The sequence below is a fragment of the Sphaerodactylus townsendi genome, linkage group LG07, assembly GCF_021028975.2.
Source record: "Sphaerodactylus townsendi isolate TG3544 linkage group LG07, MPM_Stown_v2.3, whole genome shotgun sequence".
Lineage (NCBI taxonomy): Eukaryota > Metazoa > Chordata > Lepidosauria > Squamata > Sphaerodactylidae > Sphaerodactylus > Sphaerodactylus townsendi.
Genome location: NC_059431.1, coordinates 80,128,800 through 80,153,467, shown reverse-complemented (window position 1 = coordinate 80,153,467; position 24,668 = coordinate 80,128,800). Strand labels below are relative to the sequence as shown.

The window sequence follows — 24,668 nt, the reverse complement described above, 5'->3', positions numbered from 1 at the left end:
GCCCTTCCCAGGGCATAAGCCGAAGGGCAGAGGGCAGAAGCATTTAATGGAAGCAAATTACACTAACAACAGAAGTATTATATAGTCCCACTCAAAAATAAGTCTATAGTCCTTAGAATAAACAATTGCTAATTCCTCTGTCCCTGTTTACAATTCTGACTGATCAGTGACTGTTGCAACTTCAAATCATAAACATATGAAGGTGATGATCTGAATTGGGCCACTGATCCATCCATTCCGGTATTGTCAACTTTGACGGGCAGCAGTTGCCAATCAGAGGTGTTTCAGTGCTCTACTATCTGAAATTCTATTTTTTAACTGGAAATGCCAGGGATTGAATCTAGGATCTTTTATATGCACAACGAGCACCTTGCCACTGAAGTGTGGCTTCTGTCTTAAAATAGCTTTGTCTGTAATTCAGTGATCTGAAATAATGAGTAATCACCATAACTAGTTTTAATAATGAATTCCTCCTCCTATTTAGGTAAGATTCTGCCCTTTATTCAACAACTATTTGGTATGTGGAAGAGGAATATTAGAACAGAAACTTCAATTCTGAGAAAAAAATTATACATTAAAAAAAATTTCTTGGCAAAGTCAGTTCAAAGAGTACAATTGGTTTTCGGTGGCATTTCATTTCCAGAAAGCACCATGATATAGCTGAAACAGGAAAAATATGATCCTACATCTGGCATTAGTGCTAGAAAACTCCACTTCACACCTCCATCCTAATACTTATATGGAATTAAGGTACCGTGATTTCAATTAGGTTGCTGCCTTACAGTATAAGCTGAAAGTTCTTAGATGCCTTCCCCTTCAGATTGGGAAAGGAACACTGGATTTACTCTGTGGAAAGGGTGGCATTTTACTGCACCCTTTTTTAGGGACGTGACAACAATTTATGGTGACTCTGTTAGTTATCTTCTTGTCTTCATGTTCATTATCTCTTCTGATCAGAGTTATAGTACAAGTTGGGAGCCATTATACTTTCTGGCGATCCCTATTCCCCTTTTAGCTTCCCACTTTTGCTGCTATCAGGGCTATTGTAGCTCAAGATCACAACCATCCCCATTGCTTACAGGCCTATCAGAAGCTCCTGGTCTCCATAGCCAGATCTACCACAGCTGTTTCTTCTCTCTTCATTGTCACTGCTGTCCCCAGAACCACTGTGGCTCCTGACCCCCCCCCCCCATTGCAGACACCATTGACTGGCTCATGGTGCCTCCTGGCCTCCACCAATGGACCTGGTACAGCTTCTCTCCACCACTGTCACCTTGGCCACCATATCTCCTTGCAACCCCCCACTCCTCCCTGCTGCCACTGCAACAATGCCTAGAGGAAGAGGAGGTATATGTGTTCTCAGTGATGTGCAGGTAGCACTTTACTTTGGGAGGGGAGTTAAATCCACTTAACATATTTTTAACATTTTTGGGATTTTTCTGCATTCCTGAGGAGCCTTTTCTTTTTCTGGGGTCCCAGTTAATAGGTTTAGATATCCACAGATGGGGCCATGCTGGAATATACAATTTTTCTCTGAATTTTAGAACATTTATTGTACAGTTTGGGTGTGATGGACCTCCAGACCTTCCTCAAATCACCAAGACAGGGAAACTGCTCACTGACCAGCCTTGTCTGATTTTTCCTGCCTTTTTCCTGTCAGGGACTGAAATGCTTCAGGAGTAGTGTTTGGTGACAAGAAGCACTTTCCCTCAGCCCTGTTATACTCCCAGAAGGTGAAGGAAGCCTTCCTTGGCAAACTCCTTTATATAAGGCACAAATAATAATACTGAAGTAGATGAAAAACTTAAACAGAATAAAGGATTTATTTAATAGAGAAAAAGATGGAAATGGGAGATGGATAACTTAGAGAAAGGAATAAGACAGCAGAAATATATATTTACAACAGAGATCTTTGGCAGAGAAGCAGTATTTGTTTTCTGGCACAGGGTCAAATAAGTTTGGTCAGTTTCAATAAACTTAGATGTTCTTCAGATACTACAGTTATTTAGATGGTACAGTTCCTTATATAAAATGTTACTGTGGCTAATGGATTACTTTACACACATTCAGGATCTTATCAGGCTTGGTACCTTAATTTCAGTTCCTGCACTCAACCCTCAGATAGAAAACCCTCAAAATAAACATAAAAATTCTCTTTAGAAGAAATTCAAAGCAAAACTCCATACAGCAGACTAACTGGTCTTTCGAATTCTTCTTCCCCTTCCTGGAAGATCTATTCCCCCTTGGTTATATATATATATAGTTCTTCAGCCTGAGCTCTTCAGTAACTTAACCACCAGATCTCCCAATCTGTGTATATCTACTTTCAACTACAGCAGACAGGGCTGTCACACAGTAGAATCAGACAGATTTACTTAACTGACTGAACTACTTTCCTTAGAGAGGTTACATGCTAAGCACAGCAAAGGCAGATAACTGTTCACTTCAGGAACTCTAAAATCTAAAAAGCCTCTCAGAGAGTTTTACACAGAGAGATAACCTCCACCCTCTCAGTGGCCCCTTCCGCACACGCAAAATAATGCGTTTTCAAATCACTTTCACAACTGTTTGCAAGTGGATTTTGCTATTCCGCACAGCTTTAAAGAGCACTGAAAGCAGTTTGAAAGTGCATTATTCTGCATGTGCGGAATGAGCCAGTGACATCAAAACTTTTACCAAATCAGAATGCAGGGTTGCCTCAGCCAATCAGGTGACTTCCCTGTTCTCTGCAGTCTGTCACATTGGGATATAGCTAAGTTGAGTAGGTGACCCCCACCATTGGAGATTGGAAGTTTGGAATCCTTGACTGACTGATAGCAACTGTCCATTCTAAGATGCTCTCTTTTCGTCAAAGTATAAGGTACCTTCATGATAAGCACAGTGCTTTTTTTGGTCAACACTTTTCTGATACACTTTGGGAGAAAAATGAATAGGCTTCAGATTTTGCTTAGCTGAGCAGTAGGATGCAGACTACTACAACTAAGAACTTTTAAGGAGAAATCTGTCAACAAATATGTGTTAATATTCTCTTGGCTGTCTCTTCAATCAGCATTGGGATATTCAGATACTAGTCTGCATTCAGAGAAAGACAATGTGGGGTCTTATAACAAATATTTTAATGGTGCAGCTTAAAAAATAATTGTTTCAAGGGACTTGATTTTTCCCCCCTCACTCACATCTTTTACTAGGATTATTGTTGAATATGATAAATACTGGCACAAGTAGGATGGAAAAGATATTGGCAGCTTCCTGTTTTCCTGACTATCTGATCCCTGTAGTAGTAATTACAGTGGTTTCACATATAACTGTTAGCTTCATTTGATGTCAAAAGCTTCCTCTTGTATTAGACAGTGACATTACAATAACTTTAAGGGTAGGGAATGATGCTTGTGTCGACAGGGATGTGTGTATAGTATGAAATATAAAATGGCTTCCTCTTTAAAAAGTGTAATATCCATTTTCTGTTAAGAATATCTCATAACTGCCTGATCAGTATACATTTAACACTAGTCTTTATTGTAATCTTTATTTTGGTTTTTGTTCTCATAACCATTTGTTATAATTTGATACCATGCTACAATTAACAAAGCCTTTATTTTTCCAAGATAATCAAGCACAATTCTGCAGGATAAATTTAAATCTGATATCAAAATAAAGGAAACCTGGCCTTAATAGTGCTGAAAAGATCCACTTTTCCTTTGTCAAGCAAAGGGGTTGTTTTCAATTAAATGTTATAATCACAGAAACTTTGATATTCAGTAGTTACTGCTACACAGCTTTAGCTTCTGGGTGGTTTTTTTTAGCAGATAGCAGCAATAATTGGAAGTAATAACAAATTAATTATGGGGATTAAAACCCCAGTAATAATAAAAAGAACAATTATGACCCTTGCTCAGAATTTAACATCATTCCATTTTGATCTACTCAATATTAAATGTGTCTTCTAAATATCAACAATCATTAATGCAGTTGGGCACTAAAGTTTCCCTTTACATTCAGGGTGTATGTCAGAATTTCTCTATATATATAAGGAAAAGAAACTCAGGCACTAAGATGATGTCTCATTATTTGATCACATTGGTATATTTTCTTGCTGTGCTTAAGCTTTTAGCAGAGGGCTAATATGAAACAGATAAATGTAGTTTGAGAATCTGTTTCCATATTCTAAACCAGTTTTAGTCAGCCATCATGCCAAATCATAGCTTGAGTTAACATTTTAGCATCCCCAGTCATAGTTTGAGCTGCCAAACCAGCAAGCAAACCATGGCTAAGAATTTCTTCTTTTCTGCCTACTCAGAACTCCAGTCTCTAGGGGCATTAGCCCAGGGCTGAGCAACAGTGGTAACTATGGTTTGTCGATTCAGACATCCATCCAGCAACAACTGACACAGATAACCATGGTATTTTATTCTGGTTTGATATCCAATTGCTAAGTGTTACCAATTCATAATCATTACCTCATAGTTAAGCTTTCTTAAATTTGTTTGTCATGCTTTCATCAGGGACTCAATACTTACCCAGGAGTAAATCCCATTGGATTTTATAAGACTTATTTCCCATTACATGTATATCGAATTGAGGTATTAGATGTGCAGCTCTGATTATAGTTGACTTATTTTTATAAAATGGTCTTTTTCTAGAATGGTCTTCACCTCACACCAATCCACTATGTTATGTTTCTTCCATTACTATATAATACTTGGCTATTGCATATTATTGTTATTGTTGGGAAATGGATCCAGCATTTCCCTGCCGGTGCAGGAACACAATAATTGCAGATGTAACAGAAAAAAATGAAGACTTTGAGGAGAAGCAGTCTTGCTTGGTTTTACTTATTGTAACCAGTTTTGTGTGTCATACTGGCCCATTGGGTAGGGAAATTAGCTGGTCTCTATTCTAGTTGATTTCATTCAAGAGAAAAACTTAAAGAAATCAGTATATGTTTTTGAGTGAAAGCTTTGTAATCACTACCCCCAGTCCATTTATAAAAGATTACTTGTGATGTTGGTAAGCAGACTCCCTTTCGTATACACAAACCCTTTTAATTTCTTTAAAATAAAAGTCATTTTTTGAAATAAAAGCACTGTCCCTTGGGCAGTGGGAAGGGGGAGGATGGGGTGGGCTATTTCTCTGATTATTAGTAGTGCGTGGACATTATTAGTGTCTATGGTTGTGAGATGTGTGTGTAATTTGCCTCTGGTCTCCTTCCAATCTCTGGTGTGACCTGCTGGTATGCCAGGGGACACAAATCAAACAATTGCCTTCATGCCAGGTAGGCACAGTCCCAGTATAACAAGCAAGCAAAAGTCACTGCTGCTTCGTCAAATTGAAGCCCTCTTCATAAGTCAGTAAGTCAGAAATGTGATTGGCATAAATAATTTGAAAAGATAAACGTCTGTGCACAATTCTCTTTGGCAAGATGTGTGTGTGATTCTGCTGTGATGTAACATAAACTTAAGTTTAATATCTGCTGATTTCACTTTCTGTGGTAGAATACTGGCCAGATCCTAATGTTTTGGAATATTACCAACTGTTGTTAGCTATTTAGTTGGTATTAACTGTAACAGTGGGAGACTTTAATTTCGGTTTTGATTATAAAGACATGCATTTGGATGTTAATTTTGGCTTTTGTATACTACAGATGAAATGGTTTAAAACCCAGCAAAATCAGTTGACCAGACATCATGGCAGAATCCAATCTAAAAGCTGCAGTATCATAGGCAGCTGAAGAACCATTGCTCAACTTGCTATTTGTCTGAAAGGTTTGGACCATATAAGCCTTCTGATTATGCCAGCTATCACTTACATTGCAAAATTATTCCCTCCAATGGACCATGAATAAAAGGTCTAATAATGCCACATCACCCAATATCAAAACAAAACAGAACTTTATTAGCATATAAGCAAGCCTGGTCTAGACCCTTCTAGGCCATAAGAAGCCATAGCCAACAACCAATAACACAAGTGAAAAATGAAACCAAAGGAAGACACTTACCTTAAGGGATCATGTTAAAATAATGTACCATATAGCAAGGGAGAATCAACAATTGCCCATGATGTAAAATTGATGATTTATGAAATGCTTCCCAAGCTTGTATCTTTTGATATAGTATTTTCCAATATCACTTCCAACTTTAAAAGCAACAGCCATGTAGTGTTTTACATTTAAAATGGTTTATGGAATTTAAAACTAATTTGAAAATATTGGGCCAAAGCAAAGTCACATATTTGGTAACTTCAGTGCTGGAAGAAAAATGTGTTGCTTATTAAATTTTAGCAAGTTGTTTATTGATCATTGAGTAATATAAAGTATAATGCTACAATCAATAAGTCTGTATACGAAAAGCACAGAGAAAGACTTGCATATTAACTAAAACTATTTTTTGCTCAGTTTCAGGCAAAACAAATTGTTATGGCTGTAGACTTATTTGCCAGGTCTTGTTAACAAGCTTGTACCAAAGAACAGTATCTGAAAGTCAGATGACTTCTCCCCCCCAAATAATTCAAAAGTTATTTTCTCCTAGTTAGGATCTAGATAACTATGCTATACAACTATGCCAGTAAATATAGTTTTGTACAGCACTAAGGTAGAGAAAATAAAACTATATGGGTATCAGCATTCTCAATTAGAGAAAAGTAAAGATGAGGCAGTGTATCAGAATATGACAAATCATTAAGTTCTGTAATTAGATGTCATGTAATGATTCGGTATTTTACTCAGTATATTGGAACAAGATGTGCACTAGGCACTAGTATCTAACCTAAGTCTTTCTGATGGTGCTGCTATATTGTCAGGGGGGAAAAAAATCTATGAAAGTGAACAAGCTGAAATTATTGTTTCTATTCATTGCCTGGGGCCCAGGCCTCCAAACTTCCCCAAGCAACCTGACCCCAAGCCACCTATTTGCAGGCCTTGACAAGCCTCAGCAGCCCAAGGAGACGGGAGAGCTAGGCAGCAGGCCAGGGCCAGCTAAGGCAGAGCTTGTCTCAGAGTCCCACCTGGCAGGAAGCCAGCTCAACAGCAGGAACAGACCTTTTCTCCCAGGAGCCAAAGGGGCAGGCTCAGGAGTGGGGCTGTAAGGGAGAAAAGAAGCTATAAAAGCTTCAGGGAGCCAGAGAGTCAGAAAGGAAAAGGCTAGTTGGTAAAGCCTGCTTGTAAGGACACTCAACTACTAGCAGTGTCTCATTGGGATGCTACCCAGCTGAGGATAACTGAAACCTGAGGAAAGTCACTAAGGTGACAGGAGCACTGTGGCTGAGATGACAGGGAGCCCTGGTCACAACATCCATTATATCTACTGAGATTTCTGTTTTCTAGATTTGTTCATGTCCTCATTCTGATTGTAATTCATTTTGCATAACTGAGATCTGAGAGTGGCAGTAAGTTACAATTGTGTTGCTGCAGGATACACCAGGTTGTTGAAAGAGTTTGCAACATCTGAACTGTCTTGATAAGAGCTTTTTTTGCAGGAAAGCTATTTGACCCTACACATAAATTTGTTTTCTCTCTCTTTACATTCAGCTGGAAAGACAACTGCTGATGCAAAATCAGATGCGAGAGAGGCAATTGGCTATGCAAATTGCTTGGTCAAGAGAATTTCTCAAGTATTTTGGGGCATTTTTTGGACTTGCAGCTGTGGGTCTTACAACTGGGTTTGTAAATTTTTATTCTAGATAACTAAAATGCTGTGTTTTAACTATACTTTTTATATGTTCCAACTTCTATTTTCAAAGAAGCCATATTTTAGCTAACAACTCATTGGTGTATGATTTGTTTGTTCCAGTGTTTGAGTGGTATGGATTGGAGGTACTCCAGTGTAAAATGTTGGATTTTGTTATCTCAGACTATTTAAAAGTTTACAAAATAAGCATTGAAGTAGCTGTGTCACTTGGTACTAGTAGTAACCACAGTACTAGAATCTCTTTCCACATTTCACATGGTTAAAAATGTACTTATTAGACAGAAATTGCCACCCATTCCTGCTACCATCTATTAAGAATTTTTTGCATGGAGAATAAAATAATCTCATGTAATAAATTACTATGTTCACATTTATTGGGTGTTTAAACTGATCTTCTGGAAACAGCACCATTTTTATAATGAAGTTTGTTATAATCTCAATTAACAACTAACAAGGAAATGGAACTTGCAGCTGTTCACAGTATCTGATAGTGAATATGATACTGCTACAAACAGAAGACAAACGCCTACTGATAAAAAAAATTTAAATAGCTTGTAGGGTCAATATAAAATTGTGTTTATGAACTGAATCACAAATAAACTAGAGAAGATCTTAGTTGCAACAACATATCCTTGTAACTATTGCATATTTATTACAAGTAATTTTAAACATGGTATCTTACCTGCATTGATTTTATTTCTGCCTGACATTTGGGTTGATATTTATTTGTAATTTTTTTAAATAGGGCTATTAAAAATAAGAAGCCTGGACTTTTTCTTCCAATGGTTCCTTTAAGCTTTATCCTTGCCTACCAGTATGATATGGGTTATGGCTCACTTCTACGAAGAATGAAAGGTAACCTACAAACCTTAAACAATACATACATAATATCAATTTGTCATCTCTGATATACAGGAATTTGGTCGATTTTTACATACATGTGCTATTCTTTTTTTCAAGGTGAAGCAGAGAACATACTCGACACAGACTGCGCTCTGCTAGAAATGCCAAAAGGACCCCTCACTTTTGAAGGCCTTGAAAAAGCCAGAAGAGCACAGAACAAGTTTTTTATTGAAAGATAATTTGTTCATACAGCAGTGCTACAGAGAACAAGGACACATATTTGTAATCATGTTGCTGACTTTAATATGATGAAATAATCATGCATAAAACCCCTTCAAAAGAGCTAGAAGCTTCCCATTAATCAGGCCATTGGTGAAAAAGGTTGAGCGGGGAATGATTGACTGGCTGCTCCCCCTCCCCCCTTAGGTCAAGAGTTCTCTTTTTGATTGGGGCTTGCATGTAGTGGTGGCTGTTTGGATCAGAGGAGCTATTATGCACATAGAAACCCACTTGGATCTCAGTGAAAATGTGTTTTTGAGTGTTTGTATTTGGTCAGAATACAACGTACTTTGTGGAAACAAAGCAATTGGCCTTTCCTCTGTACTTGCCTTTTTATTTTTATGGGTGCTGCAGAACATCTTCCTGACCTTGTAAATGTCATAAATGCCTTGTTTTCAGTTAATGAATTACAGTGATTCTCAAACGGTATTTGCCAACTCCTTTGAGGACTGTGGGGAACCTGGAGGGAGGATGCAAACTACTAAAAAGAGAGAAGATCCTGGAGCTCCCCTGCAGACAAGACTTGGGTAAACTAAACACACCCCAGTAATAGATGCCTCTAATCCACTTTAGAGTTGTGCAGGCTCCTGTCATTCAAACCTTCTACTAATGACCTCCCTGTGTTGACTCAACAAGTGGAGAGCAGGAATAAGCACTTCTGGAAAGCCACATATTCAGTCACAGAGAGGGCGCATACATTTAGATACCTCCTCTGTGAACAAGGTGGGGCAGTGTGCTTCCTTCCGTCCACTCACATGTAGAAGTTTGTAATGAGGTTTGGAAAGAACTGCAGCTTTTTTGTGTTTCTGTGCATGAGGCTTTGGGAAGTGGATCACAGATAGGGGCTGTTGTTTCTCATTGAATGTCAGTGTGGAATTACTACCCCAGAAGATTCCCGCATTCAAGCAGGAGGCTATATGCACAAGACTGCTTTTTTGCATACTCACCTTTAGCATGGATTAGAGACGCTAACGGAAAAGGGCCCTTTCTGCACATGCTGTTTATCATATATGCCAAATGGTACTTTTTTCCTTTTTACTTCCACACTTTTTTCTCTGTTTGGTTCTGAAAATGTTTCATTCATTTTTCCTCTGTGGTTTTCCAAAGCACTTTTAGTGCTATGTTTTTTATGTTTCCAAAACAGCTTCCCTTAAACATGTGATCATGTTGGAACAGTCTTTACTTCTCCACCCCACCAAACACATGGTTCTTGTCCATGCCCCCATGTAGTTGCCCAACCTCTCCTTCACTCATTTCCTCCTCCCCCTCCTCCTCCATTTTTGAAAAGATTTTTAAAAAATCTTTGTCTTATTTAATTAGTGAAGCAACACCGAGGCAGACACACATAAGCAGGGCAATTGGACCAACTTCAATTGGTCAATTTCATATAGAACTCGAAATGGAACATTCAAGCACAGATACAAGCAATCAGGGTTGATTTTTGGGGTGTAACGTTAGGGCACAGACACAAACATCATCTCTGTTTAACAGGTATGCCCGTGCCAAATGGGGAAAGACAAGGCTACAGAGTATGTATTATTGCATTGCTGTTATTACAAAAGCATTTGCTCTCAATGTATCATGCCAGTGCTAGCAGATACCCCAGGAAGATCAGATCAGTTCAATACTTCGCTCCTTCTTTCTGATCTTTCCTTGGAAAAATCCTGTGTGCATAAAAAGCCTATATGTTTAGAAAGGATTAAAGTTCAAATTGGAGAAAAGTTTTCACATTAAACGGTGGGCAGGGGTTGAAAAGCAAGATTAGAACGTTATGGGTTGTATCAAGCAATATGTGAGTGAAAAGGAAAATGTATTTAGTGTAGTAGGGCAATGGTTGCAGCAATACATAATGCAAGACTGGGCAGGATGCCGGTTAGCCACTGAACTTTTTCCTTGGCCCTGAGGTGTTCCTGGCTGGACAGTGGGGCTAGCTAATCCCCATTGTGTCACCCTAAGGTGATTTAATTAGTGCTCTGAACAGATCATTGTTATCTGCTCTCATCGCAGCAATCAATCAGTATTCAAGAGACTATCCCAGGCATTCTTTTGGGTCCTGATTACACATCTAGCCTCTCCTATATTTTTGTTGGACCCCTGAAAAAGCTATCAATTCTTTGTCTCAGGCTTTCCAGCCAGCCTACCTCATACTGCCTCAAGACCCATTTCTGGGTATAAATATTGGTCCTTTGGTCACTCATTGTGTGCGTGTGTTCTGGATCCATGTGCTCGACCCCATTTGTGTGGGGGCTCTTTTGCTCCTGAAAACACAAGTCATTCTCCTTTCCAGCATTGCTTCCCCAGGTCATCTCTTCAAAACTGGTAACTATTGCCCATCCCTGAAACCCTATCCAACGCCATTCTTCTCTTAGCCAGGTCTTGTATACTTAGTGTGTGTATGCTTGTATACTTGTATACTTAGTGTGTGTATTGTTTAAAATATATTCCTTGTTTTCATTCTTTTATTATTAATAAAACTCACTTGTTAACCATTCAACTGCCTTTCATTTAAAAGTTCTCACGCAGATGATCCCAGTACACGCAGGTATCAATCCCAGTTACCTGCTCTTGTTCTCTGTCTCCAGTTTATTCCCCCAGTTTAAGTAGAGACTGCCTGCTTCGGGTAACATGTATGGAACATGTACAACATACGGTTAATATGATTTAATTTTTCAGACCATGGCTATCATACACCAGGCGCCAACTTGGATGAAGGGCTTTTCTACAGCTTTGGGCAGATAGGAGTGTGTACTGAGGTAGCATATTCTACCTCCTCTCCCCTAGCTCTACTCCTTTTTGAGCTAGAAGCCAGAAATGGCACATCCTCCTCATCTTCCTTTATCAGACTTTTTAAAACACCCTGGTCTTGGTGGGGGAATTCCCAATGGCCTGTGAATACCCAGAAGCTCTATGCAGGCATGACCCAAGCCTGTGAGCAAACACTATTGGTGTGACAGCATTCTCTCTGCTGCTGCATTTGCCCCAAGGGTCAAGCCACCAGACAGATTATCAGGTGGCTGCTGTTAAAGGACCAGTTGTCATTGGTCTGGTGACTGGTGTGTGGATCTTTGAAGGGTGTGTCTATTATCTTTCTTGCCCTAGCCACTAGCGGATGCTGGATTTGGACTGTAGGACACCAAGAAGTAATGGGCTCTGGCATAGTTATTCACAATGTAATTTAATTTTGAAATCATATCTTATCCTATGTCTTGGATATGTGAAAAAGAGAAGAGATATATAATTGCTTTTACTTACAAAAGCAGACAGAAAGGAATAATTCTCGTATTCTAGTATCTGGGTCCCAAACATCTCATCTAAAGATGATGCTTTTGTTTAGGGATATTCTATATGTAAATCACTAGGAAGACACATGGAAGCTATAAATAAAAAGCAACCAAAGTATTGGGCCATAACACCTGGACAGTTTATAGACAAAAAAGGGGGGAAATTATCTGTACCCCCCTCCATGTCTAGGTACACAGAGACAGAGCTGCAGAAACAATAATTCCCAAGCTGTTAGTGGGTGATACTCTATTAAGCTCTTGTTACCATTAAAGTGAAGTGGTCAATACTGTGAAAGGTGGGGGTATGTGTGTGTGTCCTACGCCGAGCGCCAGTAACAACTCAAAAGAAAAAGTGAGGAAAGGAGAAAAAAAACTAGCGGGCCAGGTAGGAGAGCAGCAAAGCAGCGGGTTAGTTCGTTTCTACCAAAGTACCAATACGAACACTGATGCCTCCTTTAAGGAAACTGCCATCTGGCAGAGGATTCTAGATATCCTTGTAAATTAATGAGACAGGTGGGTGGGAAAGTGGAGGAAGGCAATTAGTAGCACGAAATCTGTGGCTGTGGTGACGGTCGCACAGCCCGCCTGTCCTGGACGAGGGCGGTGAATCAGAGGCGGAGGGAGTTGCTCTGGCTGTATAAAACGGGGCAGGGGGAGCTCCTGTCGCCAGGTGCCCACCAGGGACTCTACTTGGAAGGGCGCTCCTGCCCAATACCGAGGCGCGTTGGGCGGCCGAGGGTGGGTGAAGGAGCGCCAATCATGAAGCTGACGCATCCGCTCTTGCTACTATCGCTGCTGGCGGCGGCGGCGGCTGAGTTCAATGGGCACAAAGCTCCAGGACTGCGCCGAAGGAGCGACTCTGCCGTGAAACTCTGCGGCCCCGACTTCATCCGCGCCATCCACTTCAACTGCGGAGCGTCTCGATCCAAGAAGCGCTCAGAAAGTCAAGCGGCGGAGGAGCGGCTGCATCCCGGTGAGTAGAAAACTACTGGGCCGTTGGCGGGAAAAGTGGAGATTAGAAGGAGGTGCACGTGTTGAAAGGAAATGACTCCATCGTGGTGATGGACAGATTATCTTTAAGCAGAACCACAACAAACAGGCAGGCGAGTACAAGATCATTAAGTTTTCTGAAAGTTGGAAGTTTTCTGAAAGTTACCCGTTACTAGTCCTAGCCTATCTACAGTAAATAGCACCTGGGGCAAGCAGTGAAATTTCCACCCCCAGCCTCCATTGGCATGCGTGGGGGGGGGGGCACTCTGCACATGTTTGGAAAGCAGGGACCCTCACGATTTTTGTGCTAGGTCACCCCCAAATCACCATCATCAGATGACATGTCATACCATAGCCACAGATCTGAACACAACAATCATAGACCTATTTCATCACGTCGCCATAGTGACGCAAAAACGTGGTTGCAAAGCAGGATCCTCATAGATCCTCATGACTTTTTCACCCCCCCCAATCACCATCAGATCACAGGTCATGTTCCTAGCTATAGATCTGAATAAAACAGTCATGGAGCCGTTGCGCTGCAATGGGTGGTGCAAACATTTGGTTGCAAACCATGGATCCTCATGATTTTCAAAAGTAAAGGTAAAGTTTCCCCTTCAGTCATGAGTGATTTTATAGGCAAGCCTCTTTTGTGGAGTAGTTTGCCATTGCTTTCCCTGGCTATTCTTTACCCCCTAGCTATGAGCTAGGTACTCATTTACTGACCAAGAAATGGATGGATGGCTGAGTTGGCCATGAGCCAGCTGCCAGGATATCTGACCCACAGGGGGCTCGAACTCCTGACCGTGTGAGTGGCAGTGCAAACACTTAACCACTATGCCATGTGCAAGGTAAGGGGTTTTTTTCTCCCCCCCCCCCATTCATGTCCGAAGCTCCACCCCTCTGTTTGTGGGTTTTTAAAACATCTTTAGTGTTTTTTTCGGTTTTTGGCCTGCAGGGAATGCATTGTTTGGGCTAGCAGCACCAAACTTTCAGGGATTGTTTGGGGGACTCTCCTGATGATACTACCCAGGTTTTGTGAGGTTTGGTTCAGAGGGTCCAAAAGGGGGTGCCCCCATCCTCCATTGTTTCCAATGGGAGCTAATAGAAGATGGGGGCTGCACCTTTGAGGGTCCATAACTTTGGACACCCTGAACCAAACTTCACCAAACCTGGGAGGTATCATCAGGAGAGTCTCTTACTGATGCCACCCAGGTTTTGTGAAGTTTGGTCCAGGGGGTCCAAAGCTATGGACTCCCAAAAGGGGTGCCCCATCCTCCATTGTTTCCAATGGGAGCTAATAGAAGATGGGGGCTACATCTTTGAGGGTCCATAACTTTGGACACCCTGAACCAAACTTCACCAAACCTGGGTGGTATCATTAGAAGAGTTTCCTAAAGATACCCTGAAAGTTTGGTGCTTCTAGCTTAACAATTGCACTCCTGACAGCAGGCACCCCCCAAATTTCCCCAGATTCTCCTTTTAAATCCACCCCCTTTGGCATGGATTTAAAGGGAGAATCTGAGGTCCTCAGTTTAGAAGAAGAAGAAGAGTTTGGATTTATATCCCCCCTTTCTCTCCTGTAGGAGACTCAAAGGAGTTTACAATCTCCTTGCCCTTCCTCCCTCACAACAAACACCCTGTGAGGTAGGTGGGGCTGAGAGCTGTGACTAGCCCAAGGTCACCCAGCTGCTGTGTGTGGGTGTGCACAGGCTAATCTGAATTCCCCAGATAAGCCTCCACAGCTCAAGCGGCAGAGCAGGGAATCAAACCCGGTTCCTCCAGATTAGAATGCACCTGCTCTAAACCACTACGCCACATTGAAAATGATGCTGTTTCAGGGTGGGGGATAATCCACCCCAAAACAGCATCACTTTCAATGTTGTTTAACTAGGGACCCCAGATTCTCCCTTTAAGGTGGATTTAAAAGGAGAATTTAGGCTCTCTAGTTTGAACACCATTGAAAGTGATGCTGTTTGGGGGTGGATTCCAGCATCACAGCGGCTGCCGGGGGGGGGGGGGGGGCTCAGATTTTGCACCGGGCTCCATTTTCCCTCTGTGCCTCTGCCTAGAGGGGAGGGCAGAAGGAACTGCTGGCTGGGAGGGCAGGGGAGAGCAGGGCAGGGGAGTCTGCCGTCCCCGGCCTCGGAGAGCTGCTTTTATAAACACTAGGGCAGGGCGGGGCTTGGGAAGGCGTGGCCATTGCCTAGGGCGGGTGGGGGTGTAGCCCTACCCCCGAACCCACCCCCATAAAAAATCTATACCTATGTCCCTGGCCACGTGGCTCCTCCTCATGATTTTTTGTTACCCCCAAATCACCATCAGATCACAGGTCATCTCCCTAGCCACAGATCTGAGCACAACAATCAGGGGTGGGTGGGCTGGAGCCAGGCAGGAGAGCAAGAGAGCAACTCAAGAGTAGATGGGCACTGCTGCCCTCCACCTCCTGAGCACTCATGTCCCTATCCGGAGGACAGCTGCTGCCCCCCTTCTACCCCAGTCTCACTCTCAGACCTGCTCCTGATCTCCCACCTTCCCCTAGTGCCTTGGGGCATGTGCAGAGTGCTCCCCTCAGCAAGCTGATAGACAGTGGGGGAAGGGCAATTTCACTTCTTGCCCTGGGCATTATTTACTGTAGATACGCCCCTGGGAGAAGGGGTTTCTACAGCTAGGACTAATAATGTGCAACAGGTGGTAAATTTTCTTAGGAAAAGGGTGCTGGGAAGAAAGGTTAACATTTCCTGTGCTACCATCAAACACCATCCCCCTCACTGGCTGCTTAATGCGATTCAGACACTAATTACTTTAGGTCCTCATTTTGTACTGTAAAACCAGGAAGCTGACCAGAAACAGAGAGGTTCCTAAGAAATAAACAAATGTAGTCAGAAATTTGGGGAGATGGCTTCTAACCTGCCTTACCTAAATAGTAGTCTTATTGCAACCAGAAGTTAATTCTAGGTATAGAAAAAGGAATTCAGCAAATAACTTGCATTCTATCTTTGCCATCTTTCACATCGACCTACTATCATGAAATATTTGAAGTTTTCTGAAACATCTGGGTTATTTTCTGAACAGTGAGATACTTTTTAAAATCATCAAACAACCCATTTGAATTCTCCACACTACAGCCTAGAGAACCATTACAGGAATTACATTTGTTCCCAAATTATTTGGCCTTATAGTAGAATTTACTCAGGAAATTTGAAAAGGTTTATCACCCGATTCTCAATTTGTTTGAAAATTCATAGACTGCACATGACATCATTGAAAGACAAACCCAGTTTACTGACTGTGCTTCAAAGGAAATCTATTCAGCTTGTACTGCAAAACTACAGACATTGAGTAATGTTAAGAAAATTGTAATCCAGAAACTGGCATTGCACAAATAGTAACATTTTGGTGATTTTTTAAATTTTAACAGGGTTTGTTCTGCCTATCAGTTACGAAGGGATGGAGGATCCAAAGGAGCGGTCAAGCTTTGATTTTTCGAAAAGGGAAATAGAGGATGAAATTTGGCAATATATAAGTGAATTGGTAAAGCTGAGGGAATCAAAAGGTCTCCTCAGAAAACGTGACTACTCTGCGGTGGTGGCTGACAGGTGTTGTAAAAAGGGATGTTCCATAGCTGAGATTAATACACTATGTTAAGATTACAGTTACATCTCATTTTTTTTTTTTACAGATCAATGATATTGGGCTAGTTATGGGCTATTTGACTGAATACTGTGTGCAGGAAGAATCAGTAAAGACTATTAACTGTTAATTTATTTTGTTTGCAAGTTACTGATGGTGTACCTCTTATTAAATACAAAAACTACTACATGTACAGCTGTCTGCAGAACTCTCTTACACTTTTATTTACTGCTTCTAAAAATGTTCAGTTTTTCTATTTCTAGCTACTCTGAAATCATGCTGATGTTCATACAATATTAGCAAAATTGTAGAATTAAAGCATAGATTATAAGCATACAGAATCTACACGAATATATGTGTGTGCATTTCTTTTACTGACTTTTGGATAGCTTAACTCAAATGACATAACCAGGAATATTTTGCCTATAGTTTTCCTAACAATCAGTTTTTAATATGTAAATACAACATAAACATATAAAATGTTCTGGGGAGGTTCTAATCTCTGAATTGATAGAGGCACAGGGGCACAGGGGCACAGATGATGAGGAACAAGCTAGACAGCAGAAAGTTTACATGCATGGTCCAGATTATATACACTTATATAATCTGGAACACTTATACCTTTAAGGTGACACCTACAATATGCATTTACAATATAGAAAAACAGGTGGATGAAAAAGCAGAGGGACAAGGAAAGCAGCAGGAAGTGTAACTTTGAGTAGGTCAGATCATACACTGATACTCTTCTGAGATCTGTATAAGATTATTGACACGGAGTTCAAAATAGAAGGTAGATGGAGTGAGAGCTGCTATTAAGCTCAAAAGTACAGAGTGAGTGTGGGTGTCCCTGATGAAGAAGAGTTTGGATTTATACCCTTTTTTCTTAACTGTGAAGAGTCTCAAGGCAGCTTACAAACACCTTTTCCCTTGTTCTCCCCACAACAGAGACCTTAGTCGATTCCGCACTTGCTGCGTTCGACCTAAGTGCGCCGCACAACCACTGGGATCAACGTGGTTTTGTACCAACTTCGCCCTGTGTAACGGTCAAATTTCCGACTCCAGTTGGGAACTACTACTTTTTCAGGGAACCACGCTCAAACTCAGCTCAATTCCAGTAAAGTGCGGAATCTCTGGTGCCAGGAGTCCCCCATTCAGCCAATCGCAGCTGAGTGTTTTGGGCATGCGTACAGCTGGCCAATCAAAAAACGCCACCTCGTCCCTCCATTCCTGTGGCAGTTTTTTAAATAACGTGTGTGGGCATAGACGGAACATGGCCGTAGAACAGTAGCCAATCGGAACGGAGCGGTGAAGAGGCACAGGATGATTCCGCCCTCCGAGCTGGGATCAAGATGGTTGCAGTGGGGAACAACAATGGCTTCGACCTAGGTCAGTACCCTTTTCAGGGAACTGGGTTGAACCTATTTTACTCATGTGCGGAATCGCCCCTTGTGAGGTAGGTGGAGCTGAGAGTTCTGAAGAACTGTGACTAATCCAAGGTCACCTGGCAGGCTTCATGTGTAAGAGTGGGGAAACAAACCTGGATCACCAGATTAGCATCCACTGCTCTTAACCACTACATGATGCTGGCTCTCTAAGCACCATTCTCACTAGGCTACAATCAACCAATCAATGCATTCATAGCTAAAGTTCAGCTCATCACTCTCCAAGTTAAACCAAAGGCAGAACACAGAAAGCTCTGTTTGACTCTAAGATGACAAAAGTTTTGTCAAGTCTCAACTGACACAAGGAGACACCAACCGTGGTGTCCAAGGCAGGAGATGAGCAGCGGAGGTTTGCCATTGCTTTCTACCACATAGCAACGCCAGTCTTTCTTGATGGTCTCCCAACCAAATACTAGTTGTGGCTGACCCCATTTAGCTTCCAAGCCTTGATGAGCTTGCGGGCAAGCTGATACCATGCAACTTATATTTCTCAGCCATACCACAAAAGCCAGTTAGAGTTCCAAACCAGGTTCTGGGAGACTCAACTGCAATCTTTTCCCTTCTGTAAATTAGACTCAGTTGCAATCCCCACTGGCATGGTCGCTCACTGTACATTCTCAGCCTAACTGACCTCACAAGAGGAAAGCAGCCTGATGTATGCTGCTTTAGGTTCCCACTGTGGAGAAAGGTGGACTATAAATGAAGTAATAATAATACTAAATATAGCTGGCTAAGCAGATAAAAGACAGGGAGACTGGTGAGTGGGAAGAAAAGAAAGCAGCAAGAAAAGGGAAGAGATTAGAGATGCTTCCTGTGGACAGAAAAAGGAAATAGTGCAAGCAGAGGAAATGAAATGCCTCCCACAAGCCCTTACGAGTCCTCTGCTTGTTCATTCCTAAATGCCTATTTATTGGCACAAGAGAGCTTGCAATAGGTCTGAAGATCCTCAAATTTTATCAATGTAATTTGTAAAGTATTGCTGAATTTAAGTTAATAAAATTATGATGATGATTGTATTTGTTGTTGGAAGCCACCCTGAGCCTATTTTCTTGCTGAGAGAAAATGGGGTATAAATTGAATTTTTAAAAATTAAACTCTCCTTCTGTAGGTCAGTTTCCCACAACTGTCAACAACTAATTTACATAGGCAGTTTTTATTCATACTATCCTGAGTTTGAACAATGGTGAGAAGTATTGTGACACAATGTACAAAAATCACAACCCACTGTAGGATTTTAAAAAACAACATTTAATACTCTTGAGATATTTTGGTACAGCAATATACAGTAACTAGTGCCCAAGAACTGTGGAAGCGTTTCTTACAAATTCAAGATCGAGCTACTTTTCTTTTAAGCCACAGTTAATGCTGAAACTTTTGCTTATTTTGTGATTGATTCAACTCTCTGTAACAAAAGCAGGTAATTTTGAAATGTAGCATGTTGATATTTAATGAACTACAGACCGGTACATGAAGCTGAAAATCAAAGCAACAGTATTTCCCCAAGTTTTACAACATCTTATCAAAATTAGTTTCATTTTAAAAATGCTAGAACTTTCACTTTACTTCACAGTAGCAATACTGAACATGTAGAATTATTTCACAACCAATCATAGCCATTTTTTGGTATCACAAACAAAAAAGTGGTCGTATGGACAAACAAAAAATGGTTATATGGAAACTGCGGGAAAACAATTGTTAACTGCTTATTTTAGTACACAGATTGCATAATATGTGAAATGCACAGAATTAATGTCTCAACTACAGCATATTTCTGAAGTGTATTGATTTCAAAATATTACTTCTGACATTGTCACTGCACTTGTACCATGTAGGCATTCCGCACTGAGTGATTCAATTAAGAAACATAGAATCACAGTCTAAATTAAGTTTCAGAAGGGACAGGGAAAGGCTTCTGCAAGCACCCAAGGACTTTGCACACCTTCTTCCTTCCTTCCTTCCTTCCTTCCTTCCTTCCTTCCTTCCTTCCTTCCTTCCTTCCTTCCTTCCCTCCTTCCCTCCTTCCTTCCTTCCTTCCTTCCTTCCTTCCTTCCTTCCTTCCTTCCTTCCTTCCTTCCTTCCTTCCTTCCTTCCTTCCTTCCTTCCTTCCTTCCTTCCTTCCTTCCTTCCTTCCTTCCTTCCTTCCTTCCTTCCTTCCACACACACATTCCACAGCCTCTGTATTACTCTAAGAGCTTTTCTTCAAGGTTAGGGGAACCACTAGGCAGAGTCCAATACTGCAACTGGAAGTAAAATTTAGGAAAGTCTCCACAATCATGCAGAAACATGTTAGGCACAAGCATGAGGATATCAATTCCTTTACAAATTTCAAATAGTCCACGACTACCTTTTGACCATGTCTTTAAAAACCAAAAGTAGCTGCATTTTAACATATACTGAGTTAAAGGAATTATATCTGCAGGTGTCCCAATTCAGGGGCAGGGAATTTGGGGGGGGGGGGGCACTGAGTTTAAATAATGAAGACAGAAGTATTGTTCTTCCACTGAATGTTTTAAATTTTTATCCTAACTGGAATCCAAATTTCCATTTAAACTATGAGCTACTTAGTCCCAGCCTAATGAAAATATCAATTGCAATATACAAAACACAACTTCCTGAAAAACTGGAAAAGATATAAAGGTGGGGGGTCTCTAAAATACAAAACTTCAGAAGTCTATCTTCTTGTAAATTGGCATTCAACTGAAGAAAATTGACAAGTTTTACTAGAACAAGCAAAGGCTTTTATTTACATAGGGGGAAAACAGTACTATGGAAGATCTCTACATTGTATTTCAAAAACTTCCCTGAGTTTTTTTCTTTACACAGAACATAAAAATCCTTTATAAGATAGATGCATCCCATTAGTGTCATACTGCTACATTTGTTTGTCTTGATACCTTATATTGCTTTCCTTGCCTCTTAAAATGCTATCTGAAAATCTAGAATGCAGCCATGTTCAATTTTGACCCTGGCTTCTGTCCTCTTCCCAATCCAGCTGCTTGGCATAACTCCCTACTCTTAAACATCAACAAAAGTGTTGTGTGAATACAGCATACAAGACCGACTGTGTGATCCCTTTCCAGCTAGGCATTTCCCACTTCCCTTTACAAACATTTTCAGATGAAGTATACTTCTATTTGTAAGGGAGACCAAGGTAATTCCTGTAAGGATGGAAGTAGAACTTAATGTATGCATTAAAGCCACAGGCCAGTTCTAGTGCTGGTTCTAACACATTCACTGGAGTCTACTACACAGCACAGTCGAATGATGATGCTCACCAGATAAATATTTGCAACTTTTTTGTGGTACTTTTTCATCCTATACATCACTACACATACCCTCTTTGTTTGAAATACACACATAGACTATGAGATTTATGGCATAGTGCCATCAAGGCAACCGGTTCACGCATTTGTGAAGTTTGGAATGTTTCACAAATGCTTGTGTCAGTTGTCCTGTTCCGCCAACTCTCTCTTTGGATCAAGTAAGAATTACACTTGAATACAAATTTGCTTAAAAGGACAGCTATGCCTCTAAAGTACACCTGATTGGATAAGCAGTGTAATAAGGCAAATTATACAGCATAATCCATTTCCACTGAATTTTAGGGACAGCTTGGAAACTTCCAGCCGCAAATGAACAGCCAAGGGTACTACTACTAGCTACTCTGTACCTTTCCTTGAAAAAAAATTATCTGCATCACAAAGCCTGGGTCTGGTGGAACTGCACTAAACTTCAGTTTATTTGACAAATTACTCCAAAAAATTAAGCAAACAGAATCACATGGCTGCTGCTACACAAAGCCAATGTTCAAGCCTAAATGTACTCTCTTGGGCCCTCTTGGTTCTTAGCTACATTAGAATAATAATTTCTGTTTCTGTTTGAATAACTCACCCTGCAAATATGGAAAAAGCAAACCTGAAATATTTTATAAGACTGGCAAGGAAAATTTTGCCAATGTGGAAAAGTTTAAGCTGCAAAATGCTTGCAAATTTGTTTAGCTTTAGGAGACAGACAGAGAGAACGTAACACATCCACAACATAAATATAAGAAAATAGATGATTATATACTTGTTCATTTAAAAATGAAATTTTCAGCAGTTGGTTTTTTTTTTTTTGGAAAAATATATAATTTGATCCCTTTCCTTAAAAATATATACAGTACATCACTCTGCCTTAATCTTTATCTCTGTTTACATTGCTGGCCAGTGATTGACTCAGACAGGCACATAGAAAATTGCTTTGTAAACTATCCAAAAATATACATTTGACTTGTTCTACAGAGAAGCCATTATGGCTTGGACATTTTAAAAAACTATATAACCCCATTCATAAAACACAAGCCCTTGTGCAGTGCATGATAAGAATGCCAAGCCTCTCTTTGTTCAGCGAGGAAAACATTTATGATGCCTCCTGGGTTTTCTTTTTTTCTGCTGTCAGTTTGCAGAGAACAGACCTACACATCTCGCATCTGACACTCTATTCTGAATGGCTGCAAGGCTCCAGCAAATCCTCTTGTCGGCACCAGGAGTGGCCTCTTCCGTGACCTGCAGGCCAACCTCATGCTCAGTCAAGCGGCTTCCTTCTCTTGTCACCATAGATTGGTAGGGATTGTGCTTTTCTGCCACACACTTCAACTGTATGTTCAAAAAAAATTCTTCAAACTCTAGATAACTGCATAGCCACTAATTATCCAGAGAAATGTATATTTAGGCAAAATCAATTGTGTTATCTGTCAATTAGATGAAAAGTAGCTTTGTCTGGGAAGCAGCCACCTTTTATGGTAGGAAAACAGACAAGGGGAAATCAAGACAGACTCCACAAACAGCAACAGTGTGTAGTACAGGGTGACTCTGAATCTCTATATTTCCATACAGTTCGGTATGTTGTCTTAAGTGCGAATATTTGCCCTTCTTAAAAGGAAGCAACTTAACACAGACACTTTTAGCGGTGCTGTCAAACTGGACCCAAGATGTTTCCAACACAACGAAGTACGACGAGTCAGATGCTTATAATGTCACCTTCATTTGAGCAGCCACCCAAGGCAGCCATTATGTAGACAAATCCTCAGTCTCTACATTTAGTTTTCTTATCCTTCCATTACCTTCTCTGCTTGACTTCTTCTTTTTTTTTGGCAGAATTGATCTATGACCCTAGAAGGCAAACCATGGTGATTGCAGACTGACCATATATTATGCTATTTTGCTTTTCAGACAGCCAACGTCCTTTCCATTGGTGTGTCATTTTAGTATTCTTAATGAAGAAACAAGCAGAATTTGTCCACATCATTTGCAAGTTTGGATGTGATGATTCCCGACAGTCTCTGTCCTCAGAAGAAATGAATGCACATGACAGTGCACAGGAAGTCAATCATCTGCAGCCATCCAAAGAACCCAGAACACATTTGTTCTCTATGCCAGTGTGTCTCTCTAGATGAATTCCAGCAGTCTCATCCGCCCATGCTCTCCCTTATGAGATCCACTCGCAGACCAAGGTCCCTAAAGGAGGGTCGCAGGCTCACATTATTATTCCAGCATTCTGTCATGATGGCATAAGCCTTGGCAAGAGAAAAAACATCAAATGAGGTCAGGGGCCAACCATTCTAAGGAAATCTTGCAGGTCAGGGTCTCAGCAGCTCACACAATCGCACTTACCTCAACCCCTTCTCTGTAGCATACCCCCTCCTCCCACCTACATGGTTATGCATGCAAACCCCCATCTCTTCCAAATACATGCAAAGTTTGTCCATTCATCAGCCAGAAATAAAAATGGGAAAATGGAACTGTTGAAACCACCACCCATCTGAGATATCTGAGACTGGTCTGGCAGTGTCTCCATTCAGGGCAGCTGTTCTGTTGTTACTAGCTATAGCTCAGTTTTGCAAGTGAGGTTGGCTGAGTCAACAGCACAAGTGTTAATGACTTATAACTTATCGCTCTGCTAACAGTAGTGCCTTCTGGCTCATGCAGACTTTCTGTGATTTAATAGAATGCTGTTCTACTTTACACTCTTCCACTAGCGACACCTCTGTGGAACCACAAAATACAACTAATTCACTTTACTGCTTGCTCTACAGAATCTGATAGAATAGCCTGAACATATGTAGGTAGCTCCACAAATGATTAACAGTATTGTTGAAAGACCAGAGATCAGTGATTTTTCCCAGCTCTTGAGCTTTTAACAGTCTTTCCAGTAACTTCCCGCCCCCCTTCTTCATTGGAGCAAATGGGGGAAAAAACCCAGAATTATTTTAAGCAACTGAGGTGAGGAAAGGCTTCTGTTTCTACTCCATTGGACAACGCTACACACAAAAGGGGGAACTAAAAATAATTAAGACTGTTTCTTGCTTTCAGAAGGTCCAACATTGTAAAAACCATTCCAAGTAAAACCTAACCAAAAATATACTAGAAGAAAGAGTGGTGGATGGGCAAAGAATAATTTTTCAACCAGCCCCTATTTCAGAACTTCTGAAATTCCTTTGGGCATATTATGATGCACACTTGGCAAGGATTTCTGTCTGC

General features: G+C 40.9%; 3 protein-coding genes across 6 annotated transcripts in view; 2 read left to right on the top strand and 1 right to left on the bottom strand.

The window, feature by feature from the left end:
• The window catches only part of PLGRKT (plasminogen receptor with a C-terminal lysine), a 71,505-nt gene extending 60,210 nt beyond the window's left edge, over positions 1-11,295 (top strand). For both annotated transcript variants that reach the window (XM_048504812.1, XM_048504811.1), the window contains exons 3-5: positions 7,523-7,653; positions 8,428-8,537; positions 8,643-11,295. In XM_048504812.1, the coding sequence (XP_048360769.1) occupies positions 7,523-7,653; positions 8,428-8,537; positions 8,643-8,764 (363 nt within the window). In that variant the 3' untranslated portion in view covers positions 8,765-11,295. The remainder of the gene's footprint in view (positions 1-7,522; positions 7,654-8,427; positions 8,538-8,642) is intronic.
• A 1,424-nt stretch (positions 11,296-12,719) lies between these two features.
• On the top strand, positions 12,720-17,038 carry LOC125436878 (relaxin-3-like). The gene is made up of 2 exons (XM_048504221.1): positions 12,720-13,058; positions 16,497-17,038. The coding sequence occupies exons 1-2, from the start codon at positions 12,845-12,847 to the stop codon at positions 16,721-16,723; spliced, it is 441 nt and encodes a 146-aa protein (XP_048360178.1). The 5' UTR covers positions 12,720-12,844; the 3' UTR covers positions 16,724-17,038.
• Positions 17,039-20,257: 3,219 nt separating this feature from the next.
• Positions 20,258-24,668, bottom strand: part of JAK2 (Janus kinase 2) — a 91,103-nt gene continuing 86,692 nt past the window's right edge. For all 3 annotated transcript variants that reach the window (XM_048503149.1, XM_048503148.1, XM_048503150.1), the window contains one exon: positions 20,258-23,704. In XM_048503149.1, the coding sequence (XP_048359106.1) occupies positions 23,597-23,704 (108 nt within the window). In that variant the 3' untranslated portion in view covers positions 20,258-23,596. The remainder of the gene's footprint in view (positions 23,705-24,668) is intronic.

Bases quoted from the DNA above. Each gene is read 5' to 3' on its own strand.
- LOC125436878 (XM_048504221.1), top strand. From the start codon at position 12,845: ATGAAGCTGACGCATCCGCTCTTGCTACTATCGCTGCTGGCGGCGGCG. The intron at 13,059-16,496 runs GTGAGTAGAAAA...AAATTTTAACAG, and splicing joins GGAGGAGCGGCTGCATCCCG to GGTTTGTTCTGCCTATCAGT.